Source organism: Daucus carota, chromosome 1, assembly GCF_001625215.2.
Source record: "Daucus carota subsp. sativus chromosome 1, DH1 v3.0, whole genome shotgun sequence".
Lineage (NCBI taxonomy): Eukaryota > Viridiplantae > Streptophyta > Magnoliopsida > Apiales > Apiaceae > Daucus > Daucus carota.
This window is the reverse complement of record NC_030381.2, coordinates 46,118,667-46,138,183: the sequence shown is the minus strand read 5'-3', so window position 1 is coordinate 46,138,183 and position 19,517 is coordinate 46,118,667. Positions and strand designations below refer to the sequence as shown.

Here is a 19,517-nt window from a genome sequence, read left to right as displayed (position 1 = left end):
AAGACGAAGCAACATTAGCTCTTACATTCGGTTAAAAAGGCCGTGCATCTGTTTCCGACTCCTCCTATGGTTCTTTCCGCCCATAGTCAACTATATACAAGACCTTCACGTCTCAGATGATTCTCACAACTCTTAAAAAAACCAAATGCCCAAGCACATGCAAAGTACATACAAAGTCAAACGAGAATAAACTTGTAAGAATCTACCAAAAACGTTTTGATTTCTTGGTAGATGCAGACTTATCAATAACTGCCGAACCGTCTCTACTCCACTTTTTACCACCTTTCTTCGAATTCTTCTCATTTTCAGATTTAACCTTCACTGGGCCGAGGTTGAACTCTTGGGTCTCATAAAAATGGGCTTGATCAGATAGTGGTGGAGCTTGAGGCACCACATCTTGTGACGATATTGGCCCCAGAAGCCCTTGAAGGCTATCATCAATGTATGGTGACATATAATTATTAGTCCCCTGCAATTATAAAACAAAAACATATTTTTATTTTTAAGTAATTATAACTTATCAAATAAAACAAGCATTTGTCTAATTTGTGATCATCCGGCAAACCTTATCACAAAAACCATATTGAGAAGATAAAGGGTCGAGAAACTCGTCGATGTGCCAGCCGGGTAATGTTTCCATCAGATACTCAGAAATGCTGCTGGTTGAACCCGATGTTATTCCATAGTCTTGGCTCTGGAAATGGTTTTGCATGTGATAATTATCATCATAAATGGGAGTCGTGTTGATTTCGGTTATGGATTCGCTTGTGGCGGCATTGATATTGTTGTAGCTGGAGCCGTTAGAGGAAGTTGAGGTCTGGCATGTGAATGAAGGTTCCAGAGGTGAAAGCTTGACTCCGGAGAGAAGAAATCTGTTGTGTCTTTCTGTATGTTCATTTGCTTTGTGAATTGTGTCGTCACATTCTCTGCATAGGATTGCTCTATCTTCTCGGCAAAATACCATGGCACGCCTCTCCTGCACAAAAATAAAGATTATTCGTACCGAACTCCTGTAGTCTGAACTCTGATGACATGTTAAATGATCATGACTTATTTGTCAGGATTGTATAATATTCTAACATCTAAAACCACTGGAGTCTACCGTGAGTCTGAACTCTGATACCATGCTACGTTACTTAGCATGATCGTATAGTATTCTAACATTTTGAACCGTAACTAAAAATATATGTTTAAGGTGTATATATACCTGACAGATGTCGCAAACAGGAATATCTTGGGGAGAAGGATGAATGAGCGAGAAGCGGGGATGTTTTCCGGCGAGCTTGTTGGCATGGTGAACTTGGCGGTCACAGGGCCCACATAAAGCGGCTTCATCGGCACAACAGAAGACAGAAGCCTCTTGTTTCTCACATACATCACACTGAATCTTCATTCTATAAAATATCTCTCTGGATTAGCACTCCTTTCTTTTCAACTCTCTCCCTTTAATTAGTTACCAACTACTTCAACTGTGTAACTTCTCGTTCAAGTAGTGCTATATATATATACACAGAAACACACACGCTTCGTGAGTTAGCTTTGTCTGTGAGCTAAATATTTATATTGATATATGTAAAATTATAAATATATAGGAGTAGTTGGTAGGAGTGAATTGGCAAAGAGACGAAATAATATGGGCATATAGGTGGGAAATCACAGCTAAGATATGAAAGGGTATTTAAGATCTCGTGTACACTACTTTATATCTTATCTTATTCTTCTATGAATAAATCACAAAAAATTATAAATAAAATTATTCTTATAAATAACAAATATTAAGTATTTATTAAATATTTATATTATAAAAAATATGGATCGCGCTCTCTGAAATATGGGGCTATTTGGCAACACTTCTTTTTAAGTGCTTATCGACTTCTTTTAAACCTAAACAAGTGTTTTTTTTGGATTTTTTAAGTCATAATAAACTGCGGTAATGCCAACTTCTTTTTGATTTTTTTAGTGATTTACATTTTATTATTGACTTTTTAAAATTTTAATATGTCGGAAAGGTTATTTATTACTAATAAAGTTTCTTGTATATTAATAATCTGAATTTTTTAATTTATAAATTTACATTAGCAAACACTCAATTGACTTATATGTAAAGTTATCCAAACACTTTTAGTAACTTATAAATTAAGTTCATTTATCACATATAGGGGCGGGTGAGTTTAAAATAAGTGCTTATTGCTTAAAATAAAAAAGTGGAGTAAAAGTCAGAAGCAAGTTAAGGCGTATAAGTGATTAAAGTGTTTGGGAAATAAGCAGAAACCTGAAACAAAAGCTAGCATTCCTAACTTTTTATATAAGTGCTTCTTTACTTTTTACACAAACAGTACAAATAAGTGCTTCTAACCCGGCTTTCAAGCCGGAAACAAACACCCCATAATCTTCTTATTTATTTTAAGCAATAACTCACTATTTCTTTTAGACTAAGCCAGACAGCGACCATGTTTTAGCATGAGAACACTGATAATAAATAATATTATTCTGCTTATAAAATTAAAAAAAAGTTAAAATAACTGTGAAACAAACCGTCTGCACTTTTTGATAAATAAAGAACACCTATTTTTATTAATTTCATCACTAAATTATTATCATTTAAATCATTATCTAAGAAATATTATATAAACATATATATTTTTTTTCTAAATAAGACTTATTTTCATCTAAAACGGGAGGCCAAACATACCCATAATAATATATATACCCAGAAAAGAATGCTCTGGAAACAATTCATGACTTTCTCTTTCTATCTTTGAATGTAATGACAAGGAAAGTGGGGGCATCAACAACTTGCCTTGACCTTGCAACTTGCCTCTTAATTTCTTTTTCTTGTCGAGTACTCTGCTATTTAATTACACCTCTACTTGTGGCTTTCAACTCAGGGCATAGCTGCATGGCATCATGTACACAACCCTTTAATCTTCTTCTCTACATCTACACTTTTTTACTCTCAAAATCTACAAACGCGACCCTAAATATTAGGGTATCTTTTAATAGTGGACACAAGCCTTAACTTTTTGTGATTAGTCAGATATTTTTTATTTTTTGCACTGCATTGTTGTCATTAATGATATTTTATTTGAATATCCCTTACCCATCTTAAAAATAATGATGTTGAATATGCGAGAGTCTCGGACATCAGGATATATCACTGCAGTAAGAATGCACCTTTCTGGTAATTAGTTTGAGGGAAATAGAGACGAGAGCTTGAAGCTAAGTAAAGATCAAAGAATGGTGGACACAGAAAGTAAAATACAGATATGGACAGATGAGTGTGTCAGTTTATGGGCGACCAGAGCTTGTTGCTTTCACGCCAAGTGCACTGTCCTGCCCTATAATTTTATTTGGAGCTATATGATACATTGAAGTTGATCCCTAGTAGAATTTTCGATAGGTATGGATCGAGTTTAATATTTCGATCCTCGATCTGAAGTCTGAGATTGATTTGCATTTATTTCGATTTCTTATAAAATTCTCTGACAAACGCAACACACTCCTCCCCCTCTACATGTTATTTACTTCTCTAACATGGTTATAGTTTCATAATTAATTATTTTTTAACTATTTTATAAATAAAAGATTAAATATTATATTTTGGTTAAGAAGAAAGAAAATATTTAAAATAATTATTTATAAGAGTTTTTTTTAATATATATGTCTGTGTTCATAAAATTGTGATATAAATTATTATTAGGTGCGATATATTTTCTCCTGCGTAATGATAAAAATGTCATCAACTTTTTATTACTGTTGAAAATGGAATAATACATGATTTGGAACCTTTTGAACTCACACAGCAGAATTAGCTTTATTTATTATGCTATACAACTTTTTACTTTCAAAATTATAATTTGTTTATATAGAACACTTGTGTGTATAGGGTCATGTTCAGAGAAAGACAACCTTAGAAAAGATAATTTTGAGAGGGAGATTAAGTAAAGGATAGAAAGATTAATGAGCATTTAAAATAGTTGTAGTCTTGAATCCGGTATCATATTGTAAAAAAATTGATAATAAATTAGTTTTCAATTGAAGTTATTTACCTAAAAATTCTATTTGACTTCCAAATGGACTAAACTTTTATAATGTAACGATTTTCCCACCAACAAAATTAAATTTTTTTAATAAAATTATTTATTTTCTTTTTTGAAACTCGAACAATTTAATTTACGAAACACATATAAAAAATTCTTATTTCTAGTATTAGTTAGGGTTCTGCAGCAGAACGAAAAAAATAATGTCTCATTTATGTATTATATTTTGAAATTACTTGTGAACACACACAACGATATGTAAAAAAACATGTATTTAAATTTAAACCCTGAAAATTTATGAAAAATATAGGGTTTTTCAGCAAAACCTTAGTGGTTATATGGTTATATTTTAAGCATTGGTTCTATCTTGAGCGCAACCTTGTGTGTATATTCAATTTGTTATTTATGTTTAAATATTTTAAGAAAAATGATAAAAATTAGGCAAATGATTGAGTAATTTTAGAATTTAATATATTGTCAAAACTATAATTAATATATTGTATATTTGTTATAGTTTTGACAAAATATTTAAAATTATTTTTTCGTCTTTTTTTACCGTCATTTTGATTTTTCACGTAATTTAATGTGATTCGAAAGATACTTACACTTATATTTATGAAGTTTTTTTTTTCTAAATAAAATTTTATAATTTCTGTGTTTATTAAAAATAAAATTATAGAATTATATCGTACAAACTAAACTACATGCAAAATGTTAAGATGATTCGAAAGATACCAGGCTTTTATAATTCTTGTATTAATTAGAAGTTGAGATTAATAATATTCTACTTATTTGTTTAAAATATGCAATCTAATCATCTTAAAATTTTAAAAGGCAAATATATAGGAAAGGTCCGAAAGGAGATATACAAGAAGCAAGGAGGGTAAGATAAGCCCCAAAGGCGCAATGCAAGCTAAAGCTGCACATCGAACAAAGCACGTTGCTATGTCATGGGAAAACAAGAAAGTTGAAAAAAAATAAATGGCACCACTTGTTAGGAGAGGGTGGGTGGGCTTATGAAGCACTAGATGACAAAGAGCACTTTTTGGCAATCTAATATAAAAATGGCACTTTTGACAATGTAATAGATACGGGTGATCTCTTGGTACAGAAAGAAAGGTAGTTGGTAGTTTAATAATACACAAGTTGTCGGGATTGATATGAAAAGATAAGAAAGGAATATATGAATTTTAGTACTCGATTTCATTTTATACAAAGTTAAGTTCCAATGCTAGGCTAGCTGCATCTCACATGGGTATGGCTTCAATGTGGGATCAAAAGTGCAGCTCATGGGTCATCGCCATGTACTAGAAAGTAGAGATATGAGTTTGCATTCCATCTATGTCTTCCCATTTGAATGGAGAAGAGGCTATAATCTTCAAAAATTTAATTGTATATAAAATATTTTTTTGACAAGATTTAAGAGTATAAGTGTCTTTCCATGGGTGCAGTGCAGAGGAGTGCTTAAACTAAATTAGTTATAATGACTGCACTTAAACAACACTGATGTCCATTATAATGATTTGTAATAAGAAAAATGAGTTATATTTCTTTTATATATATATATATATATATATATATATATAGGAGGAAGATCCTAAGAAAACTCAGCTTATCAAGAAAACCGAGAAACCCACTTAATCACCGTTGATTTTATAATCATAATATAAATTATGATTTATCAAAAAATCAATTAAATCTACTTCATAAGGGATATTATAGTAATCTTCTACATATATTTAATGCATTCAATTAGTACATATATTTAATGCATTCAATCAGTATATTTAATAAGATATGTAATTAATTGATTTCCTTTTCTATAGTATCCATATCTTAATCAATCAATCAGTATTAAATTTGAATTTGAAATTTCAAAAAATTCACCTTGCTAAAAAAATGAACGAATATCTTAGACAATCTTGTTTATATATTTTGCCTTATCTTGTGTATGATAACGAATCTCTTACCATTGTTATAACGGATCATCTAATAATTTTGTTTATTACGATCTTTTAAGTGTTTTAACTGATAAATTTAATATTTTCCTAAGATTCCCGTAAGTGCTCTATTAATTTAAAATAAATTTTTTCTAGGATTCCTTCAAGTGTTTTACTCATTTAAATATATTTAAGATTTTATGAGATTTTTTTTAAGTGTTTTACAAATTTAAATTGAATATTTAAAACAAGTTTTTTCTAAGATTCTTCCAAGTGTTTTACTCATTTAAATCTATTTAAGATTTTACTAAGATTCTTTTAAGTGTTTTACTAATTTAAATTGAATATTTTTTAGATTTTTATAAGTGTTTTACTAATTTAAAATATTTAAGATTTTCCAAGATTCTCTTAAGTGTTTTACTGATTTAAAATTATTTAAGATTTTCTAGGTTTCTCTTAAGTGCTCTAATAATTTAAAATAAATTTTTTCCTAAGATTTTGGTAGATTCTTTTAAGTGCTTTACTAATTTAAATTGAATTTTGTTTAAGATTCTCTTAGGTGTTTTACAAATTCAAAAATATTTAAAATTTTCCAAAATTCTCTTAAGTGTTTTGCTAATTTAAAATTATTTAAAATTTTCTAAGATTCTCTTAAGTGTTCTATTAATTTAAAATAATTTTTTTCCTAAGTTTCTTTCAAGGGTTTTATTCATTTAAATATATTTAAGATTTTATGAAATTCTTTTAACTGTTTCACTAACTTAAATTGAATATGTTTTTAGGATTCTCTTAAGATTTTCTGTGATTCTTTATGTATATGACTAATGTGAGATTCTATAAAATATTTTATATCCATAACACACGAGACTTATTATAATTATATAAATTTGTAAATGATTAATGTGATAAAAAGATTTATGTATACTATTTGGACGAATCTTTCTTTCAAAATATATAATTTTAATGCTAAAAGAATCCATCATAAATATTTTAAATATTTTTGACATAAGTTATTCAGTGTTTAAGCTCTTAATTTTTATTTATATATTCTAAAATCACTTTTAAAAATGCCTTAGAGAATCTTAGATTATTAAATTTAGCAAAAATAAATCATTAAAAAATTACATCTGATATAATTTACAATTTTTTTTATAATCTTATATAACATTTATCAAAACCTTGTATTTTTGATAAAATATTTTTTAAAACATTTTTAAGGAACTGTAATAGGAATCCAAAGGTGACACAAAGAATAGTTTCACATGTGATTGAAAGAGTTGATGTAAAGATTACAATAAAGGATAATTTCAAGAATCTTGAATCTCCATGATTAATATTATTCATTTTTTCTGTCATACTCTTTGAATTTTATTACCTTTAATGAAAGATTTTATTACGTTTTATTGAAGATTCTTTGAAATACTTAATTACAAATTTGATTTGAGAAATCTATAAATATGATAAAATTTTGAAATTCTTTAAAAAATTCACCCTAAACATTTTAACATCATTAGTGAATTGGTTAATAGTATCTTAATATTATTCTCGAACTCTTATCAATATATTTTTCTACAAAACCTTGACGTTTTATACTACATTTCACCGTAAACATTCTAACATCCTTGGTGAATTGATTAATAGAATCTTAATAAAAATATAATACATCATGTTTTTTTATTAAATAGTAAAACATTAATTAAAATATTAAATAGAAAATATTTATTATCCTACCAAATGTTCGTAAAATCTAATAAATTTTTTTGACGAAGAATACTATTAAAATATTCTTATTAAACATTCTTATTAACATCTTACAAAATATGCACATTAATTAATTAACATAAATAATAATATATGCAATTTATTAATTTCCTTTTCTATATTCATTCATATCTCAATCAATCAGACAGAGCATTTAGTGTATATTAAATTTGAATTTTAAATTTTAAATTTCAAAAGATTCACATGTATTTTTCAAAAGAAAATACATGACTGGATTCTTTTAAATGTTTTTGTCCATTTTTTTAAAAATATTCTTGTTGTTAAAAATAAGTTGAGTTTTATCTTTGTCTTTTTTTGAATTTTATCAGGGTTTTGTCTACATATGTCTTCGCAATTTTTTAATATGATTGCTTAAATGATTTATTTCAAAAATAAGAGATCTTTCTCTATATTTATTGGATTCTATTAAGTATTTTACGATTAAAATTTTATTTCATCATTTTTTTTTGAAAGTATTTTTTAAAATCTTTATGTGTATTCCTTCTATTTATTAAATTTGTGTTACATTATCAAATGTATCTTTTTTAATATAACATTTAACAGAATTTTTCGTTGAATCGTATTTAAAAAATACATTGCGTAGTTAGTAGAATTTCAATATATCTATTGTGTGTTCATCCTAGTATTCTATTTCGAATTTTTGTTTCAATATCAAGTGTATTTTTTTAATATACTTAAGAGATTACACAAAATTTCAACATTCAGCAGTCACAAAAATGTATAACAACAAGATTCCAATAGGTGTTCATATAAATATCAAGATTCTAATAAAAAATTGACATTCTATGTGAAGCTCGAGAATAGCATTGGCATGAGAAAAAATGTTTGTACTGAGAAAATTAGTTTAAGTGCATTTCATTACATAAGTTATAAGTTCATCAAGCTCGCATCCTCGCTCAACTTACTCCCATACATGACCCTTTTGCAATAACATGTGGTCATGGGGAAACATAGTTATTATGTTAATAAAGCTGAGATAATAATCCAAAGCAAGAAAAGTAAAGAGGCGAAAATGACATGATTCCAATTGTGATCTTTGAGTGACCTTAATGCCTCCTCTGTAACAACCATCTCGCGACATGAGGTTATCTTGGTTTGCTGCAAGAAAATTATAATCACCCTTCCATCTCAATATCAAGCCACAAACCCATCATCCCTTCCTACCTGATATCATTAGGTTAGCCACTCTAGTAGTCTCTTAGTTGGCATGAGGATAACACAAGAGGTTAGTATCATCTCTGAGCCAAAAATCTTTTAGAACACTGATAGCAATCTCTGAGGCAACGTTTTTTCTAACACCCATTGTATGGTAGATTTTGTTTCCAGAATACATCTCCATGTAAATCTCAAGTTGCGACCCAATAAAGCATTCCAAAAAAGAACCACCAGTAATATTAAAATCATGAATCAAGATATAAAATGATCTATGAGTATATTCATATAACATTGATAAATAATTAAAGCATAAAAAAACCATTAGATATTATGATGATCAAAACGCCACATCTTCAAAGAAATGATACATAAACAAAAACAAACCTCTTTAGAATAAAAGACTCAGGAACGTAAACGACAAAGAAGCATGTCCGACCATCACTAGAATTTCAAAGCTCGGTATAAGGAACACAACTCAGAATCTTGTCTATAATCAATCGATTTTTTGATCTCAGATTGTTGATTGCATCTATTGAGATGTAAATAATTCATTGTATCATATACATATAACAGCTTTAGTTGATTACCTTATTTAAAAGATTTGATTGCTCTTGTCTGATCTTAAAATTATGTCAAGAAAAAGATTTTGTCCAAGATTACCCTTGTTGACGTTAGATTTGGATATCATTTGATTGAAATTAAAAAAGATAATATGTATATATTATTTTAATAATCAACGGCATCTAAGAGGGTTCCTTGGTTTTCTTGATAGTAGAGTTTTCTCTGGAACCTCACTCTATATATATATATATATATATATATATATATATATATATATATATATATATATATATATATATTATAGCAATTAGCAAACAAAACAGTTGTTACAAGTAATGAAAATGGGTACTCCATCGGTCTCTTTTTTTTTCTCGTTTTATATGTTAGGACTGTCAATCTTCGATCGTCGAAGTTGTCAATCTGTTTCTCTTCACCATGTGAATAAGCGAATATGTGCTTTAGCATCGCTCGGTACATTGTGAAGAACCTGGTTGTTCAAGTTATTTAAAAACTAGAACTTGTAACAATGGTATTCTTGTATTATATTTAGCCCACCAGGAAATGGAGTTTTCTGTCAACCTCCCTTCGATGATATGGGTTTGGTTAAAGTATCCACTTCCTGTTGAGAAAGCTCCGAATTCAGAAAAAACATTTTACAAGTCAGTGGGGTTTGTGAACAACCTTCTAAAGCATTCATTTCTATTAGGTGATACTTCTTGGTCCTGCGAAGATATTCGCATAATATCATTATTTCACCCTCGAAGCCAAGCTTCGCACTAGCATTTTTGTACCAGGGAATGGCTAGACAAATAGACAATGTAACGTTGTGTTGCTCTTATTCCACCTAATCACCAATATATTTCGAATAATTTAAAATTTTTCTAAATTTCTAGTAAGAAAATCATTTCCTTCATATGCATAAACAACCTTTTTTACGTCCTCAATCATTATATCCCACATGTCATATATAAGATGTAAAATAATATTGTGTTTCTCATCTTCTCTTAAGCATTTTCATAATGAGTTCGTTAATAACCAAAATGTAGTTCAACCGATCCACCAAAAGTCATCCACAATGCATCTTTTTACTCCTCTCACTTTGTTGTCAATAATATTATTTCTTTCTTCTCTATATATTTACTGCCACTTATCATCCATGATCATTTTTTCTAGTGTAGTGCGTATCTTTCTAAGTCGACCAACCATAATAAAGTGTGAGGCAAAATGTGGTTCAGCAATGTTAAATCAATGGATATTGAATATATTTAATGTCAAGTTGTGATTAACGACAAAACTCCAAATATCTCAAATATCGTTAAGAATACCTAATATCCACTTACATATTGACAGTGGTTTGATCTCTCCAGTGGCTCGCATTTATTTTTTAATCCAAATTGATAATGTAAATTACACAAGGAGCCCAGAAGATGTGCGGATATTTACTTTCAATAATCTCTCCAACAGCCTTATAATTAACAGCATTTTGTTAGTAACAATCTGAACCACATTCTGCACCCCAGTTCCTTCCATTGCCTCTTTTGCCCTTCTTGCACTTTTTTGTTCTTTTTTCTCTTGATTTTTTGATTTCTTTGTTTATCTACAAATTTCTGAAAATGCAACAAATAAATAACAAAAATGCGAGAACAAGCAATAATAAAAAATTTAAAATATGTAAAAATATGCAACTATCAGCATCGAAGAAAATCGATGCAACAAATTTTGATTTTCTCAGATACTATTTATGTCTATTGATTTAAAAAAATATAGTACCTGCTGAAGTAGCAATCATGATATTGATTAGAGGTTTTTTCTGAAGGTCAATCCAACCATTCGAGCAAATAAAAACACATTTTTTTCTCCACCTGTCTTTAATAGATTTTAATAATTGAGAGATGTGATTTTTTTTCTTGTGTCAATTAATAATGTGGTGCATAATCTTTCATATCTGGAAAAGACATATCGAGGGACATTATTATTAAAAAGCATCATAAAACTTTTCTAAAATTCAAATTAAATGATAAAGCACTTGCATAAAATACTCGAGCAAAGGCCTTCTACAATGCATCCCTTTCAACAACATTAAAATCTTCAACAATGGGATTACCTTTGCGTTTTTTTGGTATGCCAAATTTTATACTTGAGTAAGAGATACATCTGCATTTTTTGCTTCATTTGTAGTATCTTTTGTTGTCTTCTAATTTCTGCAGTTTCATCTTCTCGTTTGATTGAAGCATGCATCTCTGGTGTTATGTTAGGATAAGTTTTAACTCCATAATTTGAGAGTTTCAATACATGAGCTTTAACCTTTGAATAGCTTCCAACAATTTTTCTTTAACAATAATTGCAAGTGAGGTGCTTTTTGAAGTATAGGGACATGGTTCTACCAAGGTCTTTCATCAAAATTTGAAGATTTTTGATTTTCTAGTCTTTGTGAGTTATTTTATGAAGCCACGAGACTGAGAAATATTTTTGTGCAAATATGAGATGTTGTGTGTTTGTATATACGACTGATTCTTGAAGAAGAGCAGAAGTGACGTTTCAGTTCTTGATACAACTTTAAAAAGTGCAGCTATTATATTTTTTTGATAAATAAAAATTACATATATTGTTATTAATCTTTGAGAATTTTTTTTCATTTATCGTTTCACTTGACTAAGTAGATGTATTTTAAAAAAATAATGGATGTATAAACTAATTAGGACTAGTTTTTGAAGTATCAAAATGACCTTGAATGTTGTCGTTATATATGTGATAGGTTCAGCAGATTTAAGATTCACTCAGTTGTGTTAATTGCGTCCAAATAAACTAATTAATGAGAAGGTTCGGTCAGATAAATCTTTTTCTGTGTCGTTTACTGTGACTTAAAGTTGTTTATAATTTTAAACTGGAAAATAATTATTTGTATGATAAGCTAAAAACTGATTGAAAATCAAAAATAAATCAAAACCAACTTAAAATCAAGGGTGGGAAATTTTTAAATTTGTTTATTAAGGTTATTCAAAAATCATAACTACTTATAAATTATTTTTATTTTTATTATTACGTTTTTAATGACTCACAAATTATTAATAAGTCAAAAATCTTCAAATATATATTTCAAACTACCAATTTATATATTAAAATTAGCCTCCAGTCCCACGGAGTCACGGACTCTAACTATGCCCAAGATGGAGTGTGTCATTCTTAATCCAACAAGTGCTTATATGCGAGTTTTTAAAGATAGTTAAATGGTGATAGGTCTCAAACACTTAAATATTGACGTATCACGTATTCATGATGTCACATATTCAGGGTTCCACTCCTCTGAAGAATTTGGGTTGTGAAATTTTTAGACAATAGGTTGAAGCTCGGGATCCGGCATGCTTGATCGCGTAACAAAATATTTGGCCATAGTTAAATATAACGAATACAAATTAAATTAATCTTAAAATCTAAAAGCTACTGAGTACCCTCTCAATTTTTGCTATGAGCACTCCATAATTGCTAACCGCACTCCATTTCATTTTTTTATTATTTTTTTTAATTTCTGGGGGACCCACTGCCGACGTGGCAGCAGCCCCATCATTGGCGTGGTGGGGCTGCCGACGCGGCAAGTGCCACGCCAACACTTGTTGACGTGGCAGATGACGTGACATTAATCTAGGCGGGCCCCGGTGCTTACGTGGCAGCTGACGTGACGGTTTGGGTGGAGCCCAATGCTGACGTGGCGTTTGGGTGGGGTCCCATTACCAACGTGACATTTGGATAGAAAATATAAGTTTTGAAAAAATGACAAATTAAGAGTGTATATTGTTAGGTTTAGAAAGTATAAAGAAATATTTGATAATAAACTAGTTTTTAAATTTTTTAGACTAAGAGTGATTTGTGTATGAGCATCTCCCTGTGTTTACATTCCTCTGCATATTCGAACAATAAATTTCTCGCACAACAAATCATATATTCAATAAATTCCTAACAAATATCAAAAACTTAATTCATATGTGTGCGTAAAATTAGCGTTTCGTCTTATTTCAAGGAGGTACACACAAGCAGGGTCAATTTCATACAAAATTCGAATTGATTTACAGTGTAACAATACATATATCTCTCTTATTATCTCTTATAATCTATATCGAATAATATATTCCAGTACTCTATATGATCAAAAATATGAGTATAATATTGCGCGAGGAGAATGTGTTATTCGAATCATCAATACCCGTGGAATAAAAAATTTCTAAAAAGAAATGTACTAAATACGGAAAAGGAAACATAAATTATCAAAAAAGAATATTAATCGAAACGGGTGTGAAAAAGCACATAAGAGCATCTCCAACCATCTAAAACCCTTGGCTAAAAGATGAGCTGACATACCTAAAATAAAAAAATTTAGCCAACAGCTCCAAAAACTCAACTCCAACCATCCTCACCTGTTGTCTATAAATTTAGCCAACCTCCTATGGATGGCTAAATTTGTCGAACCTCTACAGGTCTGTAAGAAAATATGTAGGAAGATTGTACATCATTTATTACCATATTAAACTGATATATTCTATTTTAACAATTTATAATATTAATAACATACTATTTTTAAATTATAGCCAACTAATATAGCCAGTACCATTGAAGCAAAATTTCTTACAGGTTCAGCAAATTTTACATAATGTCTTACAGGTCCAATTTAGCCAACGATTATAGCCAACGCCGTTGGAGATGCTCTCAGAGTCTGCTACTAAACAAAATTGGAAAATTTCTACAAAACCAATAATAGAAATCTGTGCCGGAAAAGAAATGCGAAGATTTGGTTTTAAAGTACAATTTACCTTAACGTTATAAAATATTTTACCAAAAGAATATAGTTAGACGTTTTGCACAAAACTATAGTATCAAAAATTCGTAATTAGCTGTTACCAAATGAAACGCAAGCACGCAGACTGCATATAAACAACTCTGCAGAGAAGCATTAGTATCCTCATTCCATTCGAGCGAACCCCATATACAAAACACAAGATGGTAAGCTTGAGCATCATGACCAACTATCCTGCAGCTGCGCATATGAGGCTGTATTATTCTCCGGTGAGACGTGACATGACTGCGGTGGCTGCATTAACACAACATTCTGTGAAGCCTCTTTCGAGAAGCGATGAGCACTGGAATTACTGTCATGAAATGCTTCCACAAGTGTCCAAGAGTTTTGGAAAGCTGGTTCTTCAACTCAATCAACCTAAACTCCGTGATTCGGTATGTAAAATTTAAACTTTTGTAAATTTTTTACAGATTAATTTTATGTTAATTTTAGTGTTTGTGTTTGAGGGTTTTGTGCTTGTTAATTATCACATCAACCGCTAACAATAAATTTGTTTTTTTGGTGCAGATTTGCGCTATGTATCTGCTTCTCCGCAACCTGGACACAATTGGTACGTACTAACACACACGTTTATGGAGATATCTAGGTATTCCTGCACATAAACTTGAACCCCTTTTTCACCCTTTTGCAGAGGATGATATGGGGATACCAGACGAGGTCAAAATACCCACTTTGCATAATTACCATCATTGTTTTTCTGACAATGATTGGAAATTTATATGTAAGTTTTGTTAATTTCCACATTATATAGAATTAAATGTTCAATTTATAGGCAGGAAGAGATAACCATTCAAATTATTTCATATTTTGCGTGAAGGTGGTACGAATGCAGACCGAGAACTCACCAAAGGGCATCATCACATTCAAGCCGCTTTGATGGAACTTGAGAGCAGGTATAAACCAGGGGTTTTCCTTTCTATGATCTATTGTAAAGCTGAGCACATAGCGAGTGCAGACGTATAAAATAATTTCTAGATATTAATGAGATAATCAAGATTTATGATAAGTTGATGTATAATCCTCCAAGGTCTTTGAGGAACAATATTATTGATTCAAATATTACCTGATAAAAAAACAATCAAACAAAATTTAGTGGGGATTGTGTATATACGGTATACCCTGCACGTACAATGCAAGTATTTATTCCTGTTCAACTTGCATGCAGTTCACAAGAGATAATATATGAAGTGGCCAAGAGAATGAGCCAAGCAATGGCAAGATTTATACCTAAGGAGGTAATCATTTATAGATATCTTCTAGTACTAGTAGTAGTATGCGTATTAGTAATGAGATATATATTTATGTTACGTACGCAGATTGAAACAATGAGCGATTATGAAGAATATACTGAATACGTGCATGGACTTTTTATATCGGGGACGTTGAGGCTCGCTCATGCATTGATCGGTGAAGATATGGATGAAGATTCACTAACATTTCTTTCCCATTCCATGGCTTGCCTCCATCAGGTCACTGTCTGAATTTACATGAGATTGTGTTTCTGATTTTGTAACATTAATTATGTTTATTATGTTCTTATTACAGAAGAGGCACACTATTTACAGCTATCACGAGGACGTGACTGAACTCCCCAGGAGAAAGATGTACTGGGCTAGAGAGATTTGGAGTAAATATGTGGACAAAATTGAGGTTTGTTCTGTGCAAAAACATGTGTATATCTTCAGTTAATCCCAAAATTATATTCGTTGTCTAATTAGTGCCTATGCATTTGTTTTTCATAACATTAATAAATAATTAAGTTTCGGTTTTTCTATGGTGTGCCCGTGCGCACATGCTAAGCACCAAATTTTATGCATCTGACTCATTTTGATTGGCTATTACTTATCGGTTTTTCTAGTGTGTGCCCATGGGCACACACTAAGCACCAAATTTTATAAATTTGGTGGATTTTGATTGGCTCATGCTTCTTTATAATGGTGGACCCCCCTGCAAATTCACCAACCACACCAATCAAAATCCACCAAAATTATAGATTTTGGTGCTTAGTGTGTGCCCATGGGCACACACTAGACAAACCCATTACTTATTAATAATGGTGAACCCCTTGCATATACAAAAGAACCACCAATCAAAACAAACTAAATACATCAAATTTACCGTTTAGCATGTGTTCATAAACACACACTAGCCAAACCTGGTCCAGTTTCTTGTAGTATTGGTAACTGATCACGACCTTTATGCAAACTATATCTTTAGGACTTTCAAGAAGAGGAGAACTCAGTGATGGCAGTGCAATTCCTGAATGAAATGATCTTAAACGCATTGTCCCATGCAGAAGACTGCCTTGATTTCATGCGTAAAATTCAAGATCCTATGTTCTTCCGGTTCTACGCAGTTCCGCGAGTAAGTGTGTTCTATGTAAATGACTTAAAAATGCTGGTCGAGCAATTTATTAATATATTAATTATATATATTATGCAGCTTGATTCTATTGGAGAACTAGCTTTGTGTTATAACAACCCTCAAATCTTCACAAAAACCGTTAAACCAAAGAATTCTGGTAAGGATATTATAGTTATTAATTTTTTGATCGAAAATATTGATATTTATTATTTTTGTAAGATGTTTTTCTGCTATGAATTTACAGATCTTAAAGCAAGAATATTTAATCGGACAAAAACAATGAGGGATGTTTATGGTGCTTTTTATGATGTTTCTTGTCTCATGGAAACTAAGGTAAATAACTCTAAAATTCAAATCGTATATAGTTTTGCCTTTTATATACATTCGTGTGCTCAACTTATACGACTGAGATGATAATATTAGGTGAACAACGATGACCCCCGTGCTGGAGAAATTTTAAGCAAGCTTGAAGCAATTAAGCACAAATGCATGAGCTCTGGAACTTTAGCAGCAAGGTTAATTTCCAGATATACATATTTTTTAAAAAATGAATGTTATCTTCCTTCCACTTTTATTAAAACAAGATTATTTATAAATGGCTGACCAATTTAACTTAATTTTGCAGGAACTCTGTTATCTTCGAGAACATTCAAGATATCATATAACTCTTTGTACTGTGAGTATACATAAATTGCTTAAGTTAATATGATTTGTCTAATCAATTTCTTTAAAACTTTGATATCTATATGATATTGATTAATTACATAATCATAAATACTGTTGTGTAAATTATAGTTCTTATAATAATTGATTAACAAGAGAATAAGTTAATGTTTGAGTTATTGGGGGGCAAAGTATTGACCTATTGATATGATGTATTCTCTTGCAGGATTATGTATCGCAAAGGTCTTGCCATGACCATGAGAATGTTCCTCACCACAAGCAAGTCTGGAGTTCAATAAGTTTGCCAACTATATTGACCGAACCAACTATATGATGTAGTTCGAGATTTTCATTGGTGCAAGAATTTTTGTCAAGATAATATGCTTATCATAGAAACTATATTTGATTAATATTATCAAGGACACATTTCATATTTCATGCCTTCACTCAATTTCCTCTATTTTTATTCACTTGGATATTCAAGTTCATAAGTTCATATGATAATTATTCGAGTTGCTTGCATCAGTAATATACGCATGATAATTACAAATGTTTGTGAGTAACCAAAATAATTTCGATTCCGTTAATCAATATTTATATTTTGGTCCCGTTTCCATAGCCAAACTTATATTTTTCAATTTTTATTTAATCGAGGTTAATCGATAATCGAAAATCGAATGACTAGCCGAATTTCTATATATTGTACTTTGTTGATAATATAAATATTATATGCATTCAAGTCTGTAACCTAATGAGTATGAATATTATTCAATCAAAAAACTATTGTCTATCAAGATTTTCAATCGAGTCAACTCTGATTCTCCCAAGTTCATCAGTCAATCACTTGATTCTCAGCTTCTAAGCGAATCTCAAGTCTTAAACTCAAACATTGAGGTATACAATAAAAAAAAAACTCGATTCAGTTTTGTGTCGAGTGTGTCTAGGTTTGAATCGAGTTTGTGGTTTTGCAGCTATATGTTCGAATTTTTGTGTGTATCAGTGTATCTATGTTACTGACTCGCTATGTGTGTCTGTGTCACTACTTCTTTGAGTCAATTTGGATTTGATGAGAACGGGAAATTTGCTAACTGAGGGATTATGATTTCTGAGCATTTGTGAGTTAAGCTTGTTACATAGCTTTGTTATTGTATATCTATAGAGTCAACTGCTCTAATTTGAAAATTAACCCTTGATCTAATTATAAAGCTGAAATTAATTTGGTTTGGCGTTGACAGAGAATTCAATAATGGACATATTAATAGTTTTGGATCTCAGAAGTAGAAATTTATTATAAGTTTCTCATGTTAGAAGTAGAAGATTTGTTTTGAATATAAGCAACCAAAACAACCTCATACCATTAATATGTGGTCCTTTGGAGGTGTCAAAAATAAATTTGTGCCGGTTTTACCATATCAATAGAGTTGTTTTCCTGTGACTCATTCATCCGTTGCTACTCTACTTACGGACACACCGCCGAGTGCCGACCATCTTGATTACGAAGACTTTTAACATAAGCCGTCTAGGACCTCCAAGACTTCAACACAAGTCGTCCAAGAACTCCCGATTGTTTATATTTTAGACAGTGTTGGTGTGTTTAGTACTTGAAATAGAGATAAAGCTCATGTAGAAAGTTTTCATAATAAACTTTAAACACATGTTGAGCTACCAATGAACACATCTATATCCTTTACTCATCAGAAATCCAAAGAAAAGAAAGGTTCTCGACAAGATTGCTTATAAACTTTTGCCAGAATATGAGAGAATTCAGCGTATGTCGAGTGCATCTCTATGCTTCAATGCAGCTTTGCTCTTCTAGCAGCTGGCAAATTCATTGACAAGTCCTTCCTAATCAACATTTAAAAGCATATATCTTTCTCCATTAAAAGTGTGCCCCTAAAATATTCTATCCTCTGAGTGCCCATTCAGTGGCATAACTGGCTCGGTCTCTCTGTAGCAACCATGATGCTTTAAAGCATTTTTTCGCTAAGAGGAATTATGGATGCAGTGGACGACATCCATAATTTAAAGTAGCATCCACAGTTATAACAAGAGTTTAAAGTAAACCCAAAGAAGATCAAGGTTTTGTCTTGTCTTTCAAAATGAAAACCTGGACTTATAATCGGAACAATGTATAGGGGAAAGGTACCCAATAATTGTTCCCAATTT

The 19,517-nt window shown here is 30.7% G+C and overlaps 2 protein-coding genes across 2 annotated transcripts; one reads left to right on the top strand and one right to left on the bottom strand.

Moving 5' to 3' along the window:
* Positions 1 to 67: 67 nt before the first annotated feature.
* Positions 68 to 1,498, bottom strand: LOC108197882 (B-box zinc finger protein 20). The gene is made up of 3 exons (XM_017365624.2): positions 1,208 to 1,498; positions 566 to 976; positions 68 to 469 (listed from the first exon to the last, which is right to left on the bottom strand). The coding sequence occupies exons 1-3, from the start codon at positions 1,391 to 1,393 to the stop codon at positions 203 to 205; spliced, it is 864 nt and encodes a 287-aa protein (XP_017221113.1). The 5' UTR covers positions 1,394 to 1,498; the 3' UTR covers positions 68 to 202.
* Positions 1,499 to 14,467: 12,969 nt separating this feature from the next.
* Positions 14,468 to 17,650, top strand: LOC108223403 (squalene synthase 8). Its single transcript, XM_017397657.1, has 12 exons — positions 14,468 to 14,698; positions 14,832 to 14,874; positions 14,956 to 15,045; positions 15,142 to 15,217; positions 15,490 to 15,559; positions 15,641 to 15,793; positions 15,870 to 15,974; positions 16,542 to 16,688; positions 16,767 to 16,845; positions 16,933 to 17,021; positions 17,112 to 17,203; positions 17,578 to 17,650. The coding sequence occupies exons 1-12, from the start codon at positions 14,468 to 14,470 to the stop codon at positions 17,648 to 17,650; spliced, it is 1,248 nt and encodes a 415-aa protein (XP_017253146.1).
* Positions 17,651 to 19,517: the final 1,867 nt, after the last annotated feature.

Excerpts from the sequence above, each read along its gene's own strand:
- LOC108197882 (XM_017365624.2), bottom strand. The coding sequence starts at position 1,393 with ATGAAGATTCAGTGTGATGTATGTGAGAAACAAGAGGCTTCTGTCTTC. Across the intron at positions 977-1,207 it reads CTGTTTGCGACATCTGTCAG|GAGAGGCGTGCCATGGTATT; the intron begins GTATATATACAC and ends ATTTTTGTGCAG. Across the intron at positions 470-565 it reads AATATGGTTTTTGTGATAAG|GGGACTAATAATTATATGTC; the intron begins GTTTGCCGGATG and ends TTATAATTGCAG.
- LOC108223403 (XM_017397657.1), top strand. The coding sequence starts at position 14,468 with ATGGTAAGCTTGAGCATCATGACCAACTATCCTGCAGCTGCGCATATG. Across the intron at positions 15,560-15,640 it reads CAAGATTTATACCTAAGGAG|ATTGAAACAATGAGCGATTA; the intron begins GTAATCATTTAT and ends TTACGTACGCAG. Across the intron at positions 15,794-15,869 it reads CCATGGCTTGCCTCCATCAG|AAGAGGCACACTATTTACAG; the intron begins GTCACTGTCTGA and ends TTCTTATTACAG.